This window comes from Empidonax traillii, unplaced genomic scaffold (assembly GCF_003031625.1).
Source record: "Empidonax traillii isolate 1590-97213 ecotype Southwest subspecies unplaced genomic scaffold, ASM303162v1 scaffold243:size714344, whole genome shotgun sequence".
Lineage (NCBI taxonomy): Eukaryota > Metazoa > Chordata > Aves > Passeriformes > Tyrannidae > Empidonax > Empidonax traillii.
In genome coordinates, this window is record NW_020955436.1 from 224,219 (window position 1) to 240,345 (window position 16,127).

The 16,127-nt window shown below is 41.3% G+C and overlaps 1 protein-coding gene across 8 annotated transcripts in view; it reads right to left on the minus strand.

The window, feature by feature from the left end:
• The window catches only part of ZNF451 (zinc finger protein 451), a 37,485-nt gene extending 24,954 nt beyond the window's left edge, over window positions 1-12,531 (minus strand). For 5 of the 8 annotated variants that reach the window (XM_027888667.1, XM_027888666.1, XM_027888660.1 and 2 more), the window contains exons 1-6: window positions 12,430-12,531; window positions 11,453-11,536; window positions 4,652-4,735; window positions 3,339-3,461; window positions 1,724-1,835; window positions 1,037-1,187 (exon numbers count right to left, since the gene is read on the minus strand). In XM_027888667.1, coding sequence (XP_027744468.1) covers window positions 1,037-1,187; window positions 1,724-1,835; window positions 3,339-3,461; window positions 4,652-4,735; window positions 11,453-11,536; window positions 12,430-12,516 — 641 coding nt within the window. In that variant the 5' untranslated portion in view covers window positions 12,517-12,531. Of the gene's footprint in view, window positions 1-1,036; window positions 1,188-1,723; window positions 1,836-3,338; window positions 3,462-4,651; window positions 4,736-11,452; window positions 11,537-11,773; window positions 11,934-12,090; window positions 12,127-12,429 lie in introns of those variants that run through there. The other 3 variants (XM_027888665.1, XM_027888662.1, XM_027888664.1) reach the window with 3 other exon arrangements.
• Window positions 12,532-16,127: the final 3,596 nt, after the last annotated feature.

Genomic DNA, 16,127 nt, shown 5'->3' on the forward strand with positions numbered 1-16,127 from the left:
GTTCTGGCTGGGATGGAGTTAATTTTATTTGAAGCAGCTTGTACGGTTGTTGCGTTTGGATCAAACAACAGTGCTGATAGCACAGCGATGTTTTAGTTATTGCCGAGCAGTGACTGCTCAGTCTGTTTTTCAGACTGCCCCACCAGCATGGAGGCTGAGGGTAGGCAAGTTGGGAGGAGACACAGCTGGGATAGCTGACCACACCTGGCCAAAGCGGCAGCCTGTAGCATAAGACACTGTGCTCAGCAATAAAAGCTGGGTGAAGGAGGAGGAAGGGGAGATAGCAGGGAAGACAAACACATCATCCGAGCTTTACATGTTTGTCTCCTTATACTGCTTTGCTTGTGCATGCAGCTTTTGCTTTACTTATCAAACTGTTTTTATCTCAGCCGAGTTTTCTCACTTCTAACCTTCTCATTCTCTTCCCCATCCCAGCAAGATGAGTCAGTGAGCAGCTGTGTGAGCCTGAGTTGCCTACTGGGGTTAATCCACGACACTTCCCTCAGCTTCTCACCGTACCATCTTCTCCACAAAGACATTCATTAGTTAAAAGGCAGTATCTACTGGAATTGACCACAGACACATTGAGTCCTGACTAACAATCATCAGCTATGAACAGATGTCTGACGTAAGCTCTTGTTCCTTTTCCCATTTATTAGCGGTTCTTTTTTTTTAATCTTACCATCAAATTGCATAAGTTAGCCTTTTGCTCTTTTTCAAGTTTGAACAATAATACAACAGAACTGGAGAACAGAAATCTTGTTTCTCAAAAAACCCATATATTACAAAATGCTCAACAAGAAATCAATTCTGAATGGAAAAAAACAAACAACTCCCCTACCCACCCAAAACAAGAAAAAAACCCCTGTGAAGTTCATCACATCATCTATATAAATTGTGTAACATATTAATTGGCTCTCAAAATGGAACTCTGTCGGTGCAGGCAGTTTAAAGTAGACTTGATGCTGATGTCCTAAGTTAGAGCATATTCTTTCATTGTGATATCTTGCACTGAGCTCTTGCACTATGTCCTTACCTCTGAAGGTGACCTAGAAGAAGATGTACATTATCAAACTCTCTGTTGCAGTGCATCACAGGACAGCATTTGGGACTGCTGTTGACTTGTGTCTGAGCTGCCCTCTTACAAGCACCCCTTTTTCCACCATTAAGAGAGCCTGGTTTCAGACCTGTGTTACAAAACAACGTACTTAACCAGAACATAAATTATAGAGGCTTAAGAAAACAAATAACACACAAGCCCTAAAGCGTTTAAAAATCAAGTTATAGTGATTCTTAAAAGCAAACTAACAATGTATAATCACTTTCTTCAATCCTCAGCAGTGTAACTTTTTAAGCACTTTCACACCCTTCATCCAGGCATTATTTGAAATTCATTAAACATCCTGGAGTAACACTTTCTTACGTAGCAGCAGTTCAATAGTAGTATTTTTAATTTCTAGCAGCTTCTCTTTTAAAAATTGTTAATGTGGCCTTAGTGACTTTCAGATTTTGTATATTAAATTTCCTAAGCAGGAAAGCATTAGAAGAATGGATTTTATGGAAATGAGTGCTTAAGAACTTTCAAATGCCACATTCTAGCAAAGTTAATATTGTAGGATGTGGTTATGCACACGGCACCTGCAAGCCCAATGAATTATTACATGTTCTATTCTCCAATTCAAGATTTAGAAACATTCACTGAAACTTAGTTTTGTACACTTACCTGGCATTTTTAACCACTGGTCCACACATAACCTTGCAGCTTCTGTATCACTATGTTCCCGAATAAATTCTAATTCTTGCAAACCGTGAGCATACTGGGAATCAACCTTCTCCTGAGAGGGAAAACATACCAGGCAAGGTGGTGATCAAATTTTTTTTTTTAAAAATTAAAGATTAAGTATGTATACCAAAACTTACATATGGGTTTCTAAAAACATGAGGAAAAAACCAACAAAATCCATACCCACAAAAACCTAAAGCAGGGGGAAAATAAAATCTTACAACTTGATTAATTTCTATTTAACACAATAAAGGTAGAACATAAAAGTAATTAAAAAAATTAAAAACCAGTAATTTTTCCCCCTAGAGTTCAAGAGCTGCATCTTGGGTCTATTAATTTACTGCAACTACTGAAGTCCCTGAAGCATGCACATAAATAAGATTATAATCTTATAAAGAGAAACAAATCATCATGAAGTTTTAAAAAAGCAACACAAAATCATTATTGAAACCAAAGAGTCAATTTGTTCCACTGACAAGGAAAAAAAATAGGCATCTTCACTTTGAAGACTAAATTTAATTCTGCAACTTACAATAACTGCTGAGGAGTTTTTCTCCACCCAGGAGGAAAATATTCATCTTTAACAAAGGATTTTTTAGCTTTCATTCTCAAAGTACATTGAAAGCCAGATAGTTATCTCTGACATTACTTGACACACGGAAAACGGCATGTGGAGACATTAACAGATTGCCAAATTCTCTCTCAGTAAAGGAGACAGGAGAGGGATGTAGGCCTCCAGACTTCAAGGCTACCTTGGACTATATCTAACAGCCTTTTACTTTGTTGGATTACAGTTGAATAGTCTAGTGTAGATTATAAAAAGTAACTGTAGTACAGTCATGTGATTTTAAAAGTGTTGAGAAAATTAGGCTGGAAAGTCAGCATGTTCCACAAATCCTGAATTTGACTCATTCCCTGTTCAATTTCATAAAGTTCTTGTAATCCCCATTCCTTCAAGCTGTCCAGGTTCCCACTGAGAGCAGCCCTTCCAACAAGCCTACTGACTGCATCTCCCAGTTTATAATAGAAGAAGTACAAGCCTTTCAAATCTCTGCCCAATGCAATTAATGGGATTCAACTTTAAAATTATGCCTTAAACATAAAAAATTTTATCACATTGTAAAATATTGCTCAATACAGAGATTTAATGTGGCAAACAGTGTCCCAAAAATCTCAGACAAAAGCAAGTAAATAAGTAGGCTTGCTGCATAGCTGTTTGTGATAACACTTGTTTTTCAATTACTTAACAAGAGTAATTGATGTTAAGGTTGCTCTGCTAGATATACAAACAAGAGAACAAGTTATTGCCATTGATTTTCAGGAATTTAGTTTTTTCGTATCCTGAGGAACTGCAATAAGACTAGCACATTTATCAGTTAAAAGCCACTGAAGAAATAAAGTCTGTATTGTGTTTCGAATGATGCTGCAGAAGCCTAGTTGCTAGTTCCAGGTCTGGCTCACCAATCATTTTATTTATTTAGTAGTGAAAACAATGACACTTGTGACTACAAGGCCTTTACAATGCCATTCTACCAAAACAAAATACTTCCAATACCTTAAAGGCTTTGTTTTTCTCTTCTTTTTGCTGCTTCTCTACTTCAACATGTCGTGCCAGACGATCCAGGGTTGATGCAACTCGTTCTTTCTGATAGTCAATGTGATCCTTACGTTTAGGTCTCTACAATTGGAAAGTTAAACACTTACTTGGTGATTAAATAAAGGCACTAATACAGTGAAAAGGGATGCCCAAGCATTAGGACATAATTCAGTACAGATACTCTTATCCTAAGTTCCATGGTCTACCTTGCTGATTTTCTCTTCCTATTTATCAACATCAGTAACTTCTATTAAAGCAGCAGCTAAAACAACCCTCCTCTCCACTTATTCGAGGCAATTCATCAAAAACACTAGTCTCACCAAAGCAGTAGAGGAACATGGATGATTGTGCTGGGTGTCACAGGAAAATTAAGAAAATTATTTTAAATAAGTAAACAAAATCCCTACTGATTTGAAAGCTCACATGCAGACCATATGAAAAACTGAGAACTGAAACAATTATTGCTCTGTCACTGCCTACTATCTTCAGAAAGGCAGATCCTTAGCTTTTTGTAGCATAAGGGATAGGCCATACACTGTAATTTGCTCCTATCACACAACTAGCTCTAGCAATCATCACTGTAGAGTCGGCCTGTGAATATACAGAAGATGCATCTTTCCTTAAGAACCAGTATTATTACAAACATCCTCTACTGTAACACTGTAAAGCAGAAGTCAAGAGATGGCAGCTGCTGCTGCTGCCAAAACCAACTCTCGTAGGGTTAATCACCGCCTCTCTCAAAGGTCCTACAGAGCAAGCACAATAAGCTCAGGGGACAAACAGAACCTGCTTCTGACTCATACAGTCTTAGGAGGGATTAGGAAGGATTAGGCAGGGAGAAAACCAGGTTGTCATTGGAATAAGGTCCTCCAACCTATACATTTTTCCTAAAAAGTTATTTTAGAAAGAAAAGGTCTAGGAGTAGACCAGATACATTTGCAGGCTAGAAACTGGACACACAGACTTCTGAGGCTGCTTGTAAAGTGATCTTTTTCTTCAACACACTCTCTAACATGACTGAAAGACAAGTAAAAGTTCCAAGCACATTTCAAGGAGGCAAAAAACAGCTCTGGAAAAAAATGGAAGTGCTGGCATTCTTGCCTTCCACTCAACAGTAGGAAAAAAACAAAATACTTGAACTTTATTTATTTATTAATTGTTAAAAATATCTCTAATATGGCTTTTATGAAAATTAACCAATAGGAAAAAATACAGAAGAGCAATTATTTTATTCAACTAAGATCTCCTAAAATATATTACAATATACTCACGTGAACGTAAGAACTGCTGTTAGGTTCTTCATCCTCACTGCTGACAAGATCAATACATTCAAGTACAGGTCTTAAAGGTCCTTCCTGGAATAAAGCGTTACACATGCAAAAGCACTGAATTGTTGTCCTTGGAGATAAATGCTGCATGCATTATAGCACATTGTCAGCATTAGCATTTCACCAAGGTTTCAAGAAGGTGCAGTAAAGGAAATTCTGGCATGGCAACTTTTCCACTAAATAGACTATTCCACAAAATTGGTAAAACATGCAAACAAGTATTCAAAAATAAGCTAATACATAGATATCATGTAGAAAAAAATAAATCAACAATCTCGGCTTGCCTAATAACATTATATTCTTCACCTTCTCAATCAACTCAGACCTACATTTTTAAAGATACTCAACCTGTAATAAGGTAGCAGCCTGTTACCAAGACAGGAATAGCCTCAGATTTCACTATGCAATATTAAATGTTTTTTTCCTTGTTTTTTTCTTTCAGGGTTTGTTTTAGCTTTGTTTCTAAAAACACAAATTCAATTCCAAAAGTGTGATGGCCTAATCTTGGTTGGACACCAGGTGCCCACCAGGCCACTCTACCACTCGCCTCCTCAGCAGAGCAAGGTCAGGGACAAAACATGATGAAAAAAAAATCCTCCTGGGTCAAGGTAAAGGCAGTTTAATAAAGCAAAAGCAAAGGCCACATGTGGAAGCAAAGGAAAACAAAAGATTTATTATCTGCTTCCCACCATCATGCAATGACCAGCCACTTCCCAAGATACAGGGCTTCAGTACACGCTGCTCCATAAGACAAATGATGTAATGGCGAATCACAGAAGGATTTGGATTGTAGGGGACCTTAAAGCTCACCTAGTTCCAACCCCTCTGTCATGGGCAGGGGTGCCCACTTTATCAGGGTGCTCATGCCACCGTCCTTTCCCTTAGTTTTTATTACTGAGTAGACACTACATGGTACAGAATATCCCTTTGGTCAGTTTGGGTCAGCTGTCTTGGCTATGCCCCTCCCAAAATCTTGCCCATCCCATCCTTACTGATGAGGGGGGAATGCTGGGGAGTGCCTTGATTCTTTCCAGTCATCAATGCACAGCACAGCACTGTGAGGGCTGCTATGGGGAAAATGAACTTCATCTCAGTCAGATCCAATACACAAGAAATTAAACTCCTTGGGCATTTCAAACATTAAGAAAGTGGGAAACAGTTCATACACATTTAAGCCCTAAAAGTTAAATCCTCTCTGAGCAGATATTCCACAGGCAGGTCACAAGTGTCTTCTCTGTACTGGAATCACAATAAGGGGGAGGTAATTTCATTTTAAAAGAAAACACATTTTACCCATTCACACCACATACTGAGAAGCACAAAGACACATGTCCAAACAGTCTGTCCAGCATTTAGTTTCAAAGATATCCAGGAAGCCTGGTCAGGACTCCATGCAGGAATATGGAGGGCAAACAACCCTGGCTATCAGGTCTTCTCTATTCTTCCTAGCTTGACAGCCATATGCTCCTTTTGCACGCACATTTCCCATCTTTTGTCCCTCTTTTCCATTTCCACTGTGAGTCACTAAAGGTTACTGATCAGTTTTGTCTCCTTCTTAGGATGTCTCCAATTCACTCTCCAATCATACCAATTTTACCATTTCTACTACAAGCTTCCAGTAGAGAGTAGAACATTGGCACAAACATAAAAAAGCAAACACAGAAGAAAACTTAGAGTCAGCAACCCAAACTAAAGCACACAGGTTGTAATTTTTTTAAAGAAGATGTACTAAATAAAATGTGGAGCTCCATCCATACTCACTGCTGTAAGCCTTCAGTTTTTAAAGGCAAGAAAAGAAGCACTATATCCATATAACATGATGCCACGCAAAAAAACCTCCAAACCCGCATCATGCTACAGCATCATCATATGCCAACTAACTAATTAATATAATAAACATGAAACAGAATGAGTAAGACCACATACACCAAACAAAAATATTCCTAGTAACCCTAACTCACATCCATGGTCACCCATATTGTCTGGCAATATATCTGGCAGATACCACAGAGCTGTTATATACTCCATATTTGTGCTTTATTTCTTAGAAAGTTAAGTTTTCCAGGCAGAAGGAGGACTTCCTGAAGAGGTACAGTACCATCTCTGCCATATATTTGGCAGTTTCTTCAAGATATTAACAATGAATCGTGTAGGGCAGGGTAGGAAGACTCACTGCCTCACGAGATACAGTGGAGAAAAAAGCAGTGTGCAGGCGTCTCTACTGCTCTTACTGCGTCTCATTCTTTACATTGTTCCACCTTTCAAGGCAGTAAAGATGTTCAGCTGGCCAGGCATAAACAGTCACCAGCAAGGAAGAGGAATGGTATCTTGGACATATAACAAAAGCTTATATGAATCAAGCTGCATGCCTCAAATTATCCCAAAAGAGTGCTTAATTTTTTATGATCAAATAAAGATATTTCTAAATGAAATTTAAAAAAATCCTTTACAAATTTATTTCTGTAGAAACTGACAGTCTCTGTACAACTCTGAAGAAATTAAATCTTTATTATAAACAGGTGTTAGCAAGTAAGAGTTCAAAGACACACTCAGACCACCAGACTATCCAATCAGTTCAATAATGTGTTTTGAAATGTTCAGCTCTGATCCTAACAGCTGTACCTTCTTCAAAGGCCGGGATTTTCCCTATTTGTGTTTATTTACTCCCTGGGTTCAGCAACTAAATAAAACTTACAAAACTGACAGATGAAATGCAGAATAAGTTGCTTTTAAGTCTAGGAAGTTCTAGTGACTAGAATAGTAAATTTAAGGCAAGTAATATTATAATTGTTTAAATGTTGTTTGCACGCATGAAATGTTCTTTTTCCTTATCAAATTCTGTGCCTTTTTCTATCCAATTTTTGTGTACTGCTCACCTCCACACAGGATGAGCCTCAAATTCAAAGTTATGAGAATTTTAAGTACTTTGTTTTTTTCCGACTGGTTCAACTAAATAGTAACGCAAAGATGGTGCCAACCCTGAGGATTCCATCACTGTAGGAGAGTGAAAAAACTGTGGATCAGATAGCTTTGTCCAACACTTTGTAACTCCCCTCAAGATGAGCACCACCATTGTGGTCTCTTTCTTCCCCTCCCTCATTTCACTCAATCTTTGGGTAATCAGGCCTAGCTAACAGACACCTTGTCCACTGATAGATCATGCAAGGTGTTTTAATTGTTCAGTTTTTAGCTTTAATTGCATTCAGACCAAATACCCAGTTTACTTGAACAACACAATTAAACTTTTGCATAATTATACACACACCAGCATGCAGAAACATGAAACTAGTTTTCATGTATGTGACCACAAACTTATCTTTGACAAATATTTATAAGACCACAAAGTGTGTATACACTATGTAAAACACACTTATCATAGAACAACTTTACAATAAAATAAATTTTAAAAATTGACACAAGTTGTACTATTTGTGCTCTAAATTTCTGCCCCAACAGACTTCCAACTTTCAGACTGAGTAACCGACCAACATTGTGAACCAACATGCACTTCGAAAGTTTTGATTTCTATATCCCAGCAAATACAAAAATTCAAGTCCTTGGCTGACTTGAGCGGAAGTTCTACTTCAGAGATGCCTCCTAACAGCACTACCATTTTATTCAGCTCCTGCTGTGATACAACTGAAAGCCAGAGAGATAAATACTTCAGTTGAATATCTAATATTTAACATCTCAGGGGGAAAGGAAGCAAAATCTTTAAATGGTAGCTACTGTGTTTTAGTGAATCACTTGATTTGGTATATTAACTAATTACCCTCCAATGCTTTTGGTGCAAACTCTGAAAACCTGAATTATCTGTCTACTTAAGTGCTACAGACCCCATTACACCTGTGAATTTCTTCACTCTTGCCCTATCCTTCCCAAGAAAACAAAATGGGGGCAAGGCCATCCTATCTTAAGAAATTAGGAATAACAGCTTGCTTTGCAGATTAAATTATATTTTTCTGCTGGTATGCAAAACTTAGAATGTAATTAAATGGACAAAATAAGTTGTAATGACGAATTAAAAGGTGGGAAATTATATAAGAATAGTTTTAAGTGTCCTGAATGAGGATGAAACTGACTATAAAAGCTAAAAAACTCTGGCAGCAACAGAGATTGCCTTTGCTCCATCAAATGAGGACTTTTCATCATAGTTCTACACTATGAATTCAAACACCCTAATACAGTGTGCCCAGTTTGAATGAAATGGAAAAAAAAAAAAACAATCAAGGAAAACTGAAAGAAAGAAACAAAAAACCTCACCAAACTGTAAAAAAGAAAAAAAAAAGGGGGGGGAAGAAAACCACAGAGATCACATGGCCTACAACTACTTATTGTCTATCAAAATGAGCACAGGTTGAAATACCCCAGTGGCTTCTCAAATTCCATTTATACAGTACCATCTTGTGCACTAGGTCTTTAGGAGGTGCATGCAATCAAGTAGCATGCATATGCAACATTTATGGAGCCTATATACTTCCAGCCATACACATTATTATATAGAAACGATGATCCAAAGTTAGCCAAGTAATCTGGAAATCCTGTTGCAAAGTCTAAAGTCAACCTCACTAGAAGCAAATGAGAGATCTGAGGACGCATTGTTGACATTAGGTGATGGCCAGGGTCACATGCCTTTCCCCATGTATTCATCAATGACAACAGTAAGCTCCTCACCCCAGGATATAAATCCTGCAAGAGACTAAGCACAGTCATCTTCCTATACCTAGAAGCCTCTCTTGGAAGCAACTGTCACTAGGATCATGAAGGATCTGTATTATCCATAGACAAAGCCAATAAAATAAAAAGAAAGTAGTTAGAAGTGTTGATTTTAGTTCTTCTCTTTCAGTTCTCTTTCAGTTACTGCTCCTGGTGCTCCAGCAGCCCTTCAATCATTACATATTCCAAGCTATATTAGCTTCCTCATTCTTTGCCCAGTTTGAAGAAAATGAAGCTTGTACAATCATGATAATAGAATTATGGAATGGTTTGGGTTCATCATGTGAAGATCATCACGTTCCAACCCACCTGCCCTGGACAGGGACACCTTTCACCACACTAGGTTTCCCGGAGCCCCATCCAACCTGGCCTTGAACACTTGCAGGGATGGGGCATCCACAACTTCTCTGGGCAATCTGTTCCAAAGCCTCACTGCCTGCACAGTGAAGAACTTCCTCCTAATCTCTAATCTAAATCTACTCTCAGTTTGAAGCCATTTCCCCTTGTCCTATCACTACATGCACTACATGTAATTAGGCCCTTTCCATCCTTCTTTCAGGCTTCCTTCAGGTACTGGAAGGCCACAACTAGGTCATCCTGAGGCCTTCTCTTTTCCAGGCTGAACAATCCCAATTTTTCTAGTCTTTCCTCACAGGAGAGGTGCTCCATTCCTCTAATCAACTCGGTGGCCCTCCTCTGGACTTGCTCCAGCAGGTCAGTGTCCTTCCTGTGCTGGGGGCCCCAGAGCTGGATGCAGCATTCCAGGTGGAGTCTCATGTGAGCAGAGTAGAGGGGACAGAATCCCCTCCTTTGACCTGCTGGTCACGCTGCTTTTGATGCAGCCTAGCATACAGTTGACCTTCTGGGCTGCAAGCCCACACTGCCAGCTTGTTCACCAACACCCCCAAATCCTCTCCTGCAGACACACGTGAATGCTTGTGTGTATATAAGGAACTCTGAACTCATTAGTTAATTTTGACCAAATCAATTAGAAAATTAAGAAGTCTCTGAGATACTCAACTATTTAAGATCTTTGCAAAAATCCTTCATACTCAAGCATCTAAATACTCCTGCAGAAAAAGTCTGTACATTGAGCTTAGGCTTTAATCAAGCACCATATAAAATAGAGCAGGAAACAAATCTAGTTATTGTTCAGAAATGAGACAAATCCACAGGAAACCAGCCATTAATAATCTTGGCATCAATTAATCACTTGATCTTATTCATATAACTTGGTCCTTCAGAAAAAACGTCTTCAGATGTGTAGATGTGGCACTTAGGTATATGGTTTAGTGATAGACAGTTGAGTCAATTAGGGACATGGCTTAGTGCTGTACTTGGTAGTGCTGGGTTAACAGTTGGACTCAGTGATCTTAATGGTCTTTCCCAACCTAAACAACAATATGTTCCTATGTAACCCTGCCATTTAGCACTACTTCACTGATGACAGATTGAGTCCAGACCACAAGCAGCATGAAAAACATTCTGCTTTTATTGGACATCCAATAGATAAAAGTGTCTTAAAGTTACATTCACATAAGACATGTCAGTATCAGATTAAGTGTTGTACTGTAGCTATTATAGAGTGCTTCACACCTTGAGAAGACTGTTTAAGGCTGCTAACCTATGATTTCCTTACTCTTCTTCTAAACCAAATACAGTGTTTTTAACATAAGTGGGACTATTCACGAAGCAAAGTACTATATAATGATTACCAAAGTCCTCTACAGTGACTTCTTACATATGTAATTCATTGTAATTCCCCACTGACTTGCTGGGGTACTCCAATCCATATTCTCTCTATAGGACTAATGGACATCATCTTATACTCTTCCAAGAAAGGGCACATAAACCTTTAAGACTGACTTGTTATCTGATACACAGATTCACAAATCAAATTATCTTTAAGAGTAATGCTTTCCATCAAAATGTAATCACCAAAGTAAACAAAGTCCCCCTCCTGTTTTAGTGGACTATTGAGACTGTATTAATTACAAGCAGTGCACTGCCAGTAGAAGATCTACTTACTCCAACGAACTCAATCTCATCTTCACTTTCAGAAGCTGGTGATTTACTCCTGTGAAGGCTGACAGAGCTACGAGACTCCATTATCTAAACAGACAGAAACCAGAATATGATATAGCATTTTATTTTTTTTTTCTTTAACTATACAGCATTTTCCATTTTACACCTGCTTTGGCTTTACAGTCTATCTGCACTCAACAAGCCTGCCTCTCATTCACTGACAATTATCACTGATACCCAAAGAAAAAATAAACGACTTGGACTCGAATCACGCTGCTGTATTTTTCCAAGTACGCAAAACACGGGTAAACCTACAAAACATCCCAACACCTATACTCCTCCAGCAGCCACCGCTGCAGTGTAGCAGCCCAATAACATGCTTGAGGCCGAAAGCCCAGCGAGAGCCGAGGCCCGAGCTTCAGCCCAGCGGGGCCCAGGCACGACTGAGCCGGGGCGGGCCGGTAACAGCCGCGGGCGAGCGCGGACGTTTCGAGGAACAGCCGCGGCTGTGCTGGCTGCTCCGGGCCGCTCTAGGACCGCGGCAGACCCAGAGGGCTGAGCCTCGTGCTCCAAAACAAGCGCCGTCCCGCCCAGCTCCGGCCGTGCCCGAGCAGCCCTGCCCGCCGGCGGCGCTGACTCACGTTCGTGGCCCCGCACGAGTCCCCCGCCCCGCGGCCGCGCCGGGCACGGCCCCGCGGGCGCTGCGCTCAAACCGGCGGCCCCGAGCCCCGCCCCTGCCCCGCTCACTCGCCGCCCCCTCCCGCAGGCACCACCGTCCCGACCCGCCTCGTCCCCGCTTCTTCTGCGGCCCGAGGGCGGCGCGGCGGGCAGGGCTGGGGCGGGCGCGGCGCGGCTCGCCGGCAGCGGGAGGTGCCCCCGCAGCGCCCCGCGGCCCCCATGGCAGGTGCCTTCGCTATCGCGGCACCGCCATGGCGCGGACCCCGGCCGGCGCTCCGGGCGCTCTCCTCCTCTCGCCTTACCTTCAGTTGGGCTGCACCGAGTTCCTGCTCGGAGGGGGAAACCCCCCACGCCGCTTCCGGGGGAGGAGGAGGAGGGCGGGCGGCCATTGGGGCTGGCAGCGGAAGGGAGGGAAGGCGGGAAAATCGTCCCTCCGCCTGCCTGTGCGTGCCCAGCCTGCCGGCGCCCAGCCCGACTCCGGGGGGTGCTGTCCAGCTCGGGCATCTGCAAAGATCCTTCCTGAGGATCTTACGGGAGGTGATGCCAAGGGCACTAGTGAAGTCCAGATAAACAAAGTTAGTTGATTGCTCCACTCATCTACCACGTCAATCAGTTTATCATAAAAGTTTATCAAGTTGGTCAGGCCTGATTTTCCCTTGGTAATTCCGGTAATTCTGATGAATCAGTGGTTTTCTTGACACTGAAGTACCTGGATATGGTTTCTGGGAGTAGCTGCTTCATTACTTCCCAGGGATCAGGATAAGGCTGACCTTATCTGTGTGACCTCCTTCCTTCCCCTCTTGAAGATGGAGGTGGCATTTGCTTTCCTCCAGCCTCAGGCACCTTTCCCAGCCACCAAAGATTATTGAGAGTGGCCTTGCCATGACATCCGTCAGCTCTTGTCGGTACCTGTGGGTGCATCTTGTCGGGGCTCGTGGACTTAGCATATGTCCAGTTTGCTTAAGTATTCTCTGACTTGATCCTCTCCCACCAAGGGTACACTGTTCTTGGTCCAGCCTTTCCCCCTGATTTCTGGAATCCAGGATTTCTGAAGGCTGGTTTTGCTAGGAAGGACTGAGTCAAGGAAAGCATTCAGCAACTCAGCCTTTTCCATGTCCTGTGTCACCAGGTCATCCACCTCATTTAGCAATGGGCCTACATTTTCCCTAGTCTCCCTTTTGTCACCTATGAACTTAGAGAAGCCATTCTTGTCTTTGACGTCCCTAGCTAGATCCAATGCCAGTTGTGCTTTAGCTTTCCTAAATTTATCCCTGTATGCTTGAACAATGTTTCTGTATTTCTCCCAGGTTACCCATCCTTGCTTTTACCCTTTGTATGCTTCCTTTTTGTATTTGAGTTTGACCAGGAGCTCCTTGTTCATCTACACAGGCCTCATGGCGTTGTTGCCTGATTTCCTATTCACTGGGATGAACTCTCCTTGAGCTGAAAGGAAGTGATCTTTAAATACTAAACAGCTTCCTTGGGCCCCTTTTCCCTCCAGGGCTGTACCCCATGGGACTCTTCGAGGCAGATCTTTGAAGAGCCAAAATTCATTCTCCAGGGTTGTGAGCCTGCTTTTTACACTTCCCCTCCCCTCAGGATCCTGAGCTCCACCATCTCATGGTCACTACAGCCACAACTGCCTTGAGCTTCACATTCCCAGCAATTCCCTTATTGCTATGAGGTCCAACAAAGCATTGCTCATTACTGGTCTTTGCTGACTCCTTTATGACTTGGAAGAAGTTATCAGTGCACTCCAGGAACCTCCTGGATTGCTTATGCCCTGCAATACAGACCCTGCAGCAAATATCTGAATGGTTGAACTCCCACATGAGAATGTGAGGCTGCTCTTATCTCTCTACCTCATCTACTTGTTCTTCCTGGTCAGGCAGCCTGTAGCAGACACCCACTATAATGTCATCCTTACCTGTCCTCTCTTGAATCCTCCCCTATGAACTCTCATTTGGTTCCTTGTCCATCCCCAGGCATTACTCCATGCACTCCAACTGCTCTGTCACATAAAGGGCAATTTCCCTTGCTTGATGTCCCATCCAGTCCTACCTAAAGAGCTGGTCTCTCTTCATGGTAACACTCCAGTCACGGGGGCCATCCCACCATGTCTCTGTGATCCCAGCAAGATCATAGCCTTGCAGCTGCACATGGACTAACTCATCATGTTTGTTCCCCATGCTGCATGCATTAGTATGCAGGCACTTTGGAGAGGCATCCCAGAATGTTGACTGCCTAGAAAGGGATTGGGGGATTTCTGCATTATGGTGTTTTGTAGACATTTCTTTGCTTACATCCAAAGAAGGTGACCCCTCTTAAGCACCATCTTGTTGTTTTGTGTGTTCCTGTCACACCACCCTATGCCCTTTGCTTTTCTCTGTGTCCATCAATCCCTCACAGGGCTGCTGGTTACTCTCTCCCTTACTTCTTATTTTAAAGCCTTCCTTATTTGATCTGTGCTCCTACTGGTAAAAATAGCTTTGCCCTACTTAGTGAGGTGGATCTCATCTCTCTCAAGCAGACAGTGATCTGCAAGCATAGTCCCATGGTCATACAACTCAAATCCTTGTCACCGACACAGGTTCTGCAAACAATTATTGATTTGTCCTATTAGTGCCCTTCTCCTCATTTCCCCTAACTGGCAGGGTCAAGAAAACATCACTCAGACCCCCATGCCCATGATTCTTGCTGTTTATCTGCTACTGCTCTCCTGCTTCCTCATGTAGTTACTTCTAGCCACCTAAAACAAAAGTCAGTATGAATCATCTTTACTCAATGCATTGGCTTTGAGTAAGCTGAACAGTGCAAATGTCACCTATGAGTTGTGTGTCAGTATAAAAGAGCTACTTGCACACCCCCAAAGCACTTCACTGGTGTGTGCTTACCAAATCCTATATACACACAGGAGAGAAAGAATTCAAGGTTGCATGTTAAATTTTGGTGTTATGTGAGGTTTGTGAATAAACAACTATCAGCAATAACATATCGTGGTATTTAATGTAAGCATTAATTTGGTGCACTTTTTCTTGAAAACACAGAGTTTAAAAGTTAGTTCAAAGCCTCTTCCATATATGAATTAAAAAAAAAACAACTTTATGACAGGAGATGGATATACTGAGCTGCTAGTTATATGTACTCATTATATACTCATTAACAAATTTGTACAACTTAATCACCCTTGTTGAACTGTATAAACAACACTGATTTGACCAGTTTTATTTCACAGCTAAAATAATGGAAATCTGACTACTACTTGGAAAATGAAAGTCATTGTTGCAGCTTAAACTCTAATATTTTGCATTTATAACTTAAATTTGCTAACAGAATGTTGACAGCACTCATTCTGTTTGTGGCTTGCTTTTGCACTTCATAACTTCTGATTCTTGAGAATAGATAATATGAGGAGCCATAGTAACAAGTTACTAAAACAGCAAGGTGATATTATTTTTCCAAACTCTGAGACCCTGTGAAGATGACACTAATTTGAATATGAACTTTTCCGTAGTAATTGATGTAAATGTTTACTCATGCAATGAGCAATCCAAATTTCCTCCTTGTATGTAAACAATACAGTTAAGGAAAAAAAATAGGAAGAGAATTGCCATGCAATCATGTCAGCATTTCCAACATGCTAACAAAACTCTGAATTCCAAAATTCGTGTATTTCATCTAATTCCATAGAAAGCACAGTTTTCAGACTTGGAGCCAGCTTAGGAATGTTCTTATGCAGAGCTTGTTGGGAAGGGAAGGGAAGGAGAGGGGAGGCAAGGAGAGGAGAGGTTTTCATAAGCTCTTCATGAGCAAGTTCAAACATCCAAATGAGGTCTGTGTATCATATAGAATGTGGAAGCTGTTTCTGAGCAGACTGTCTTTATAAACTCAGTAAGGCTCTCTAGCAACTAATTCCATGTAGTCACTATGTGTCCTTAATTATAGGGTAGGTTTAGACTAGATATTAGGAAGAAATTATTTACTTGAGGGTGGTGAGGCA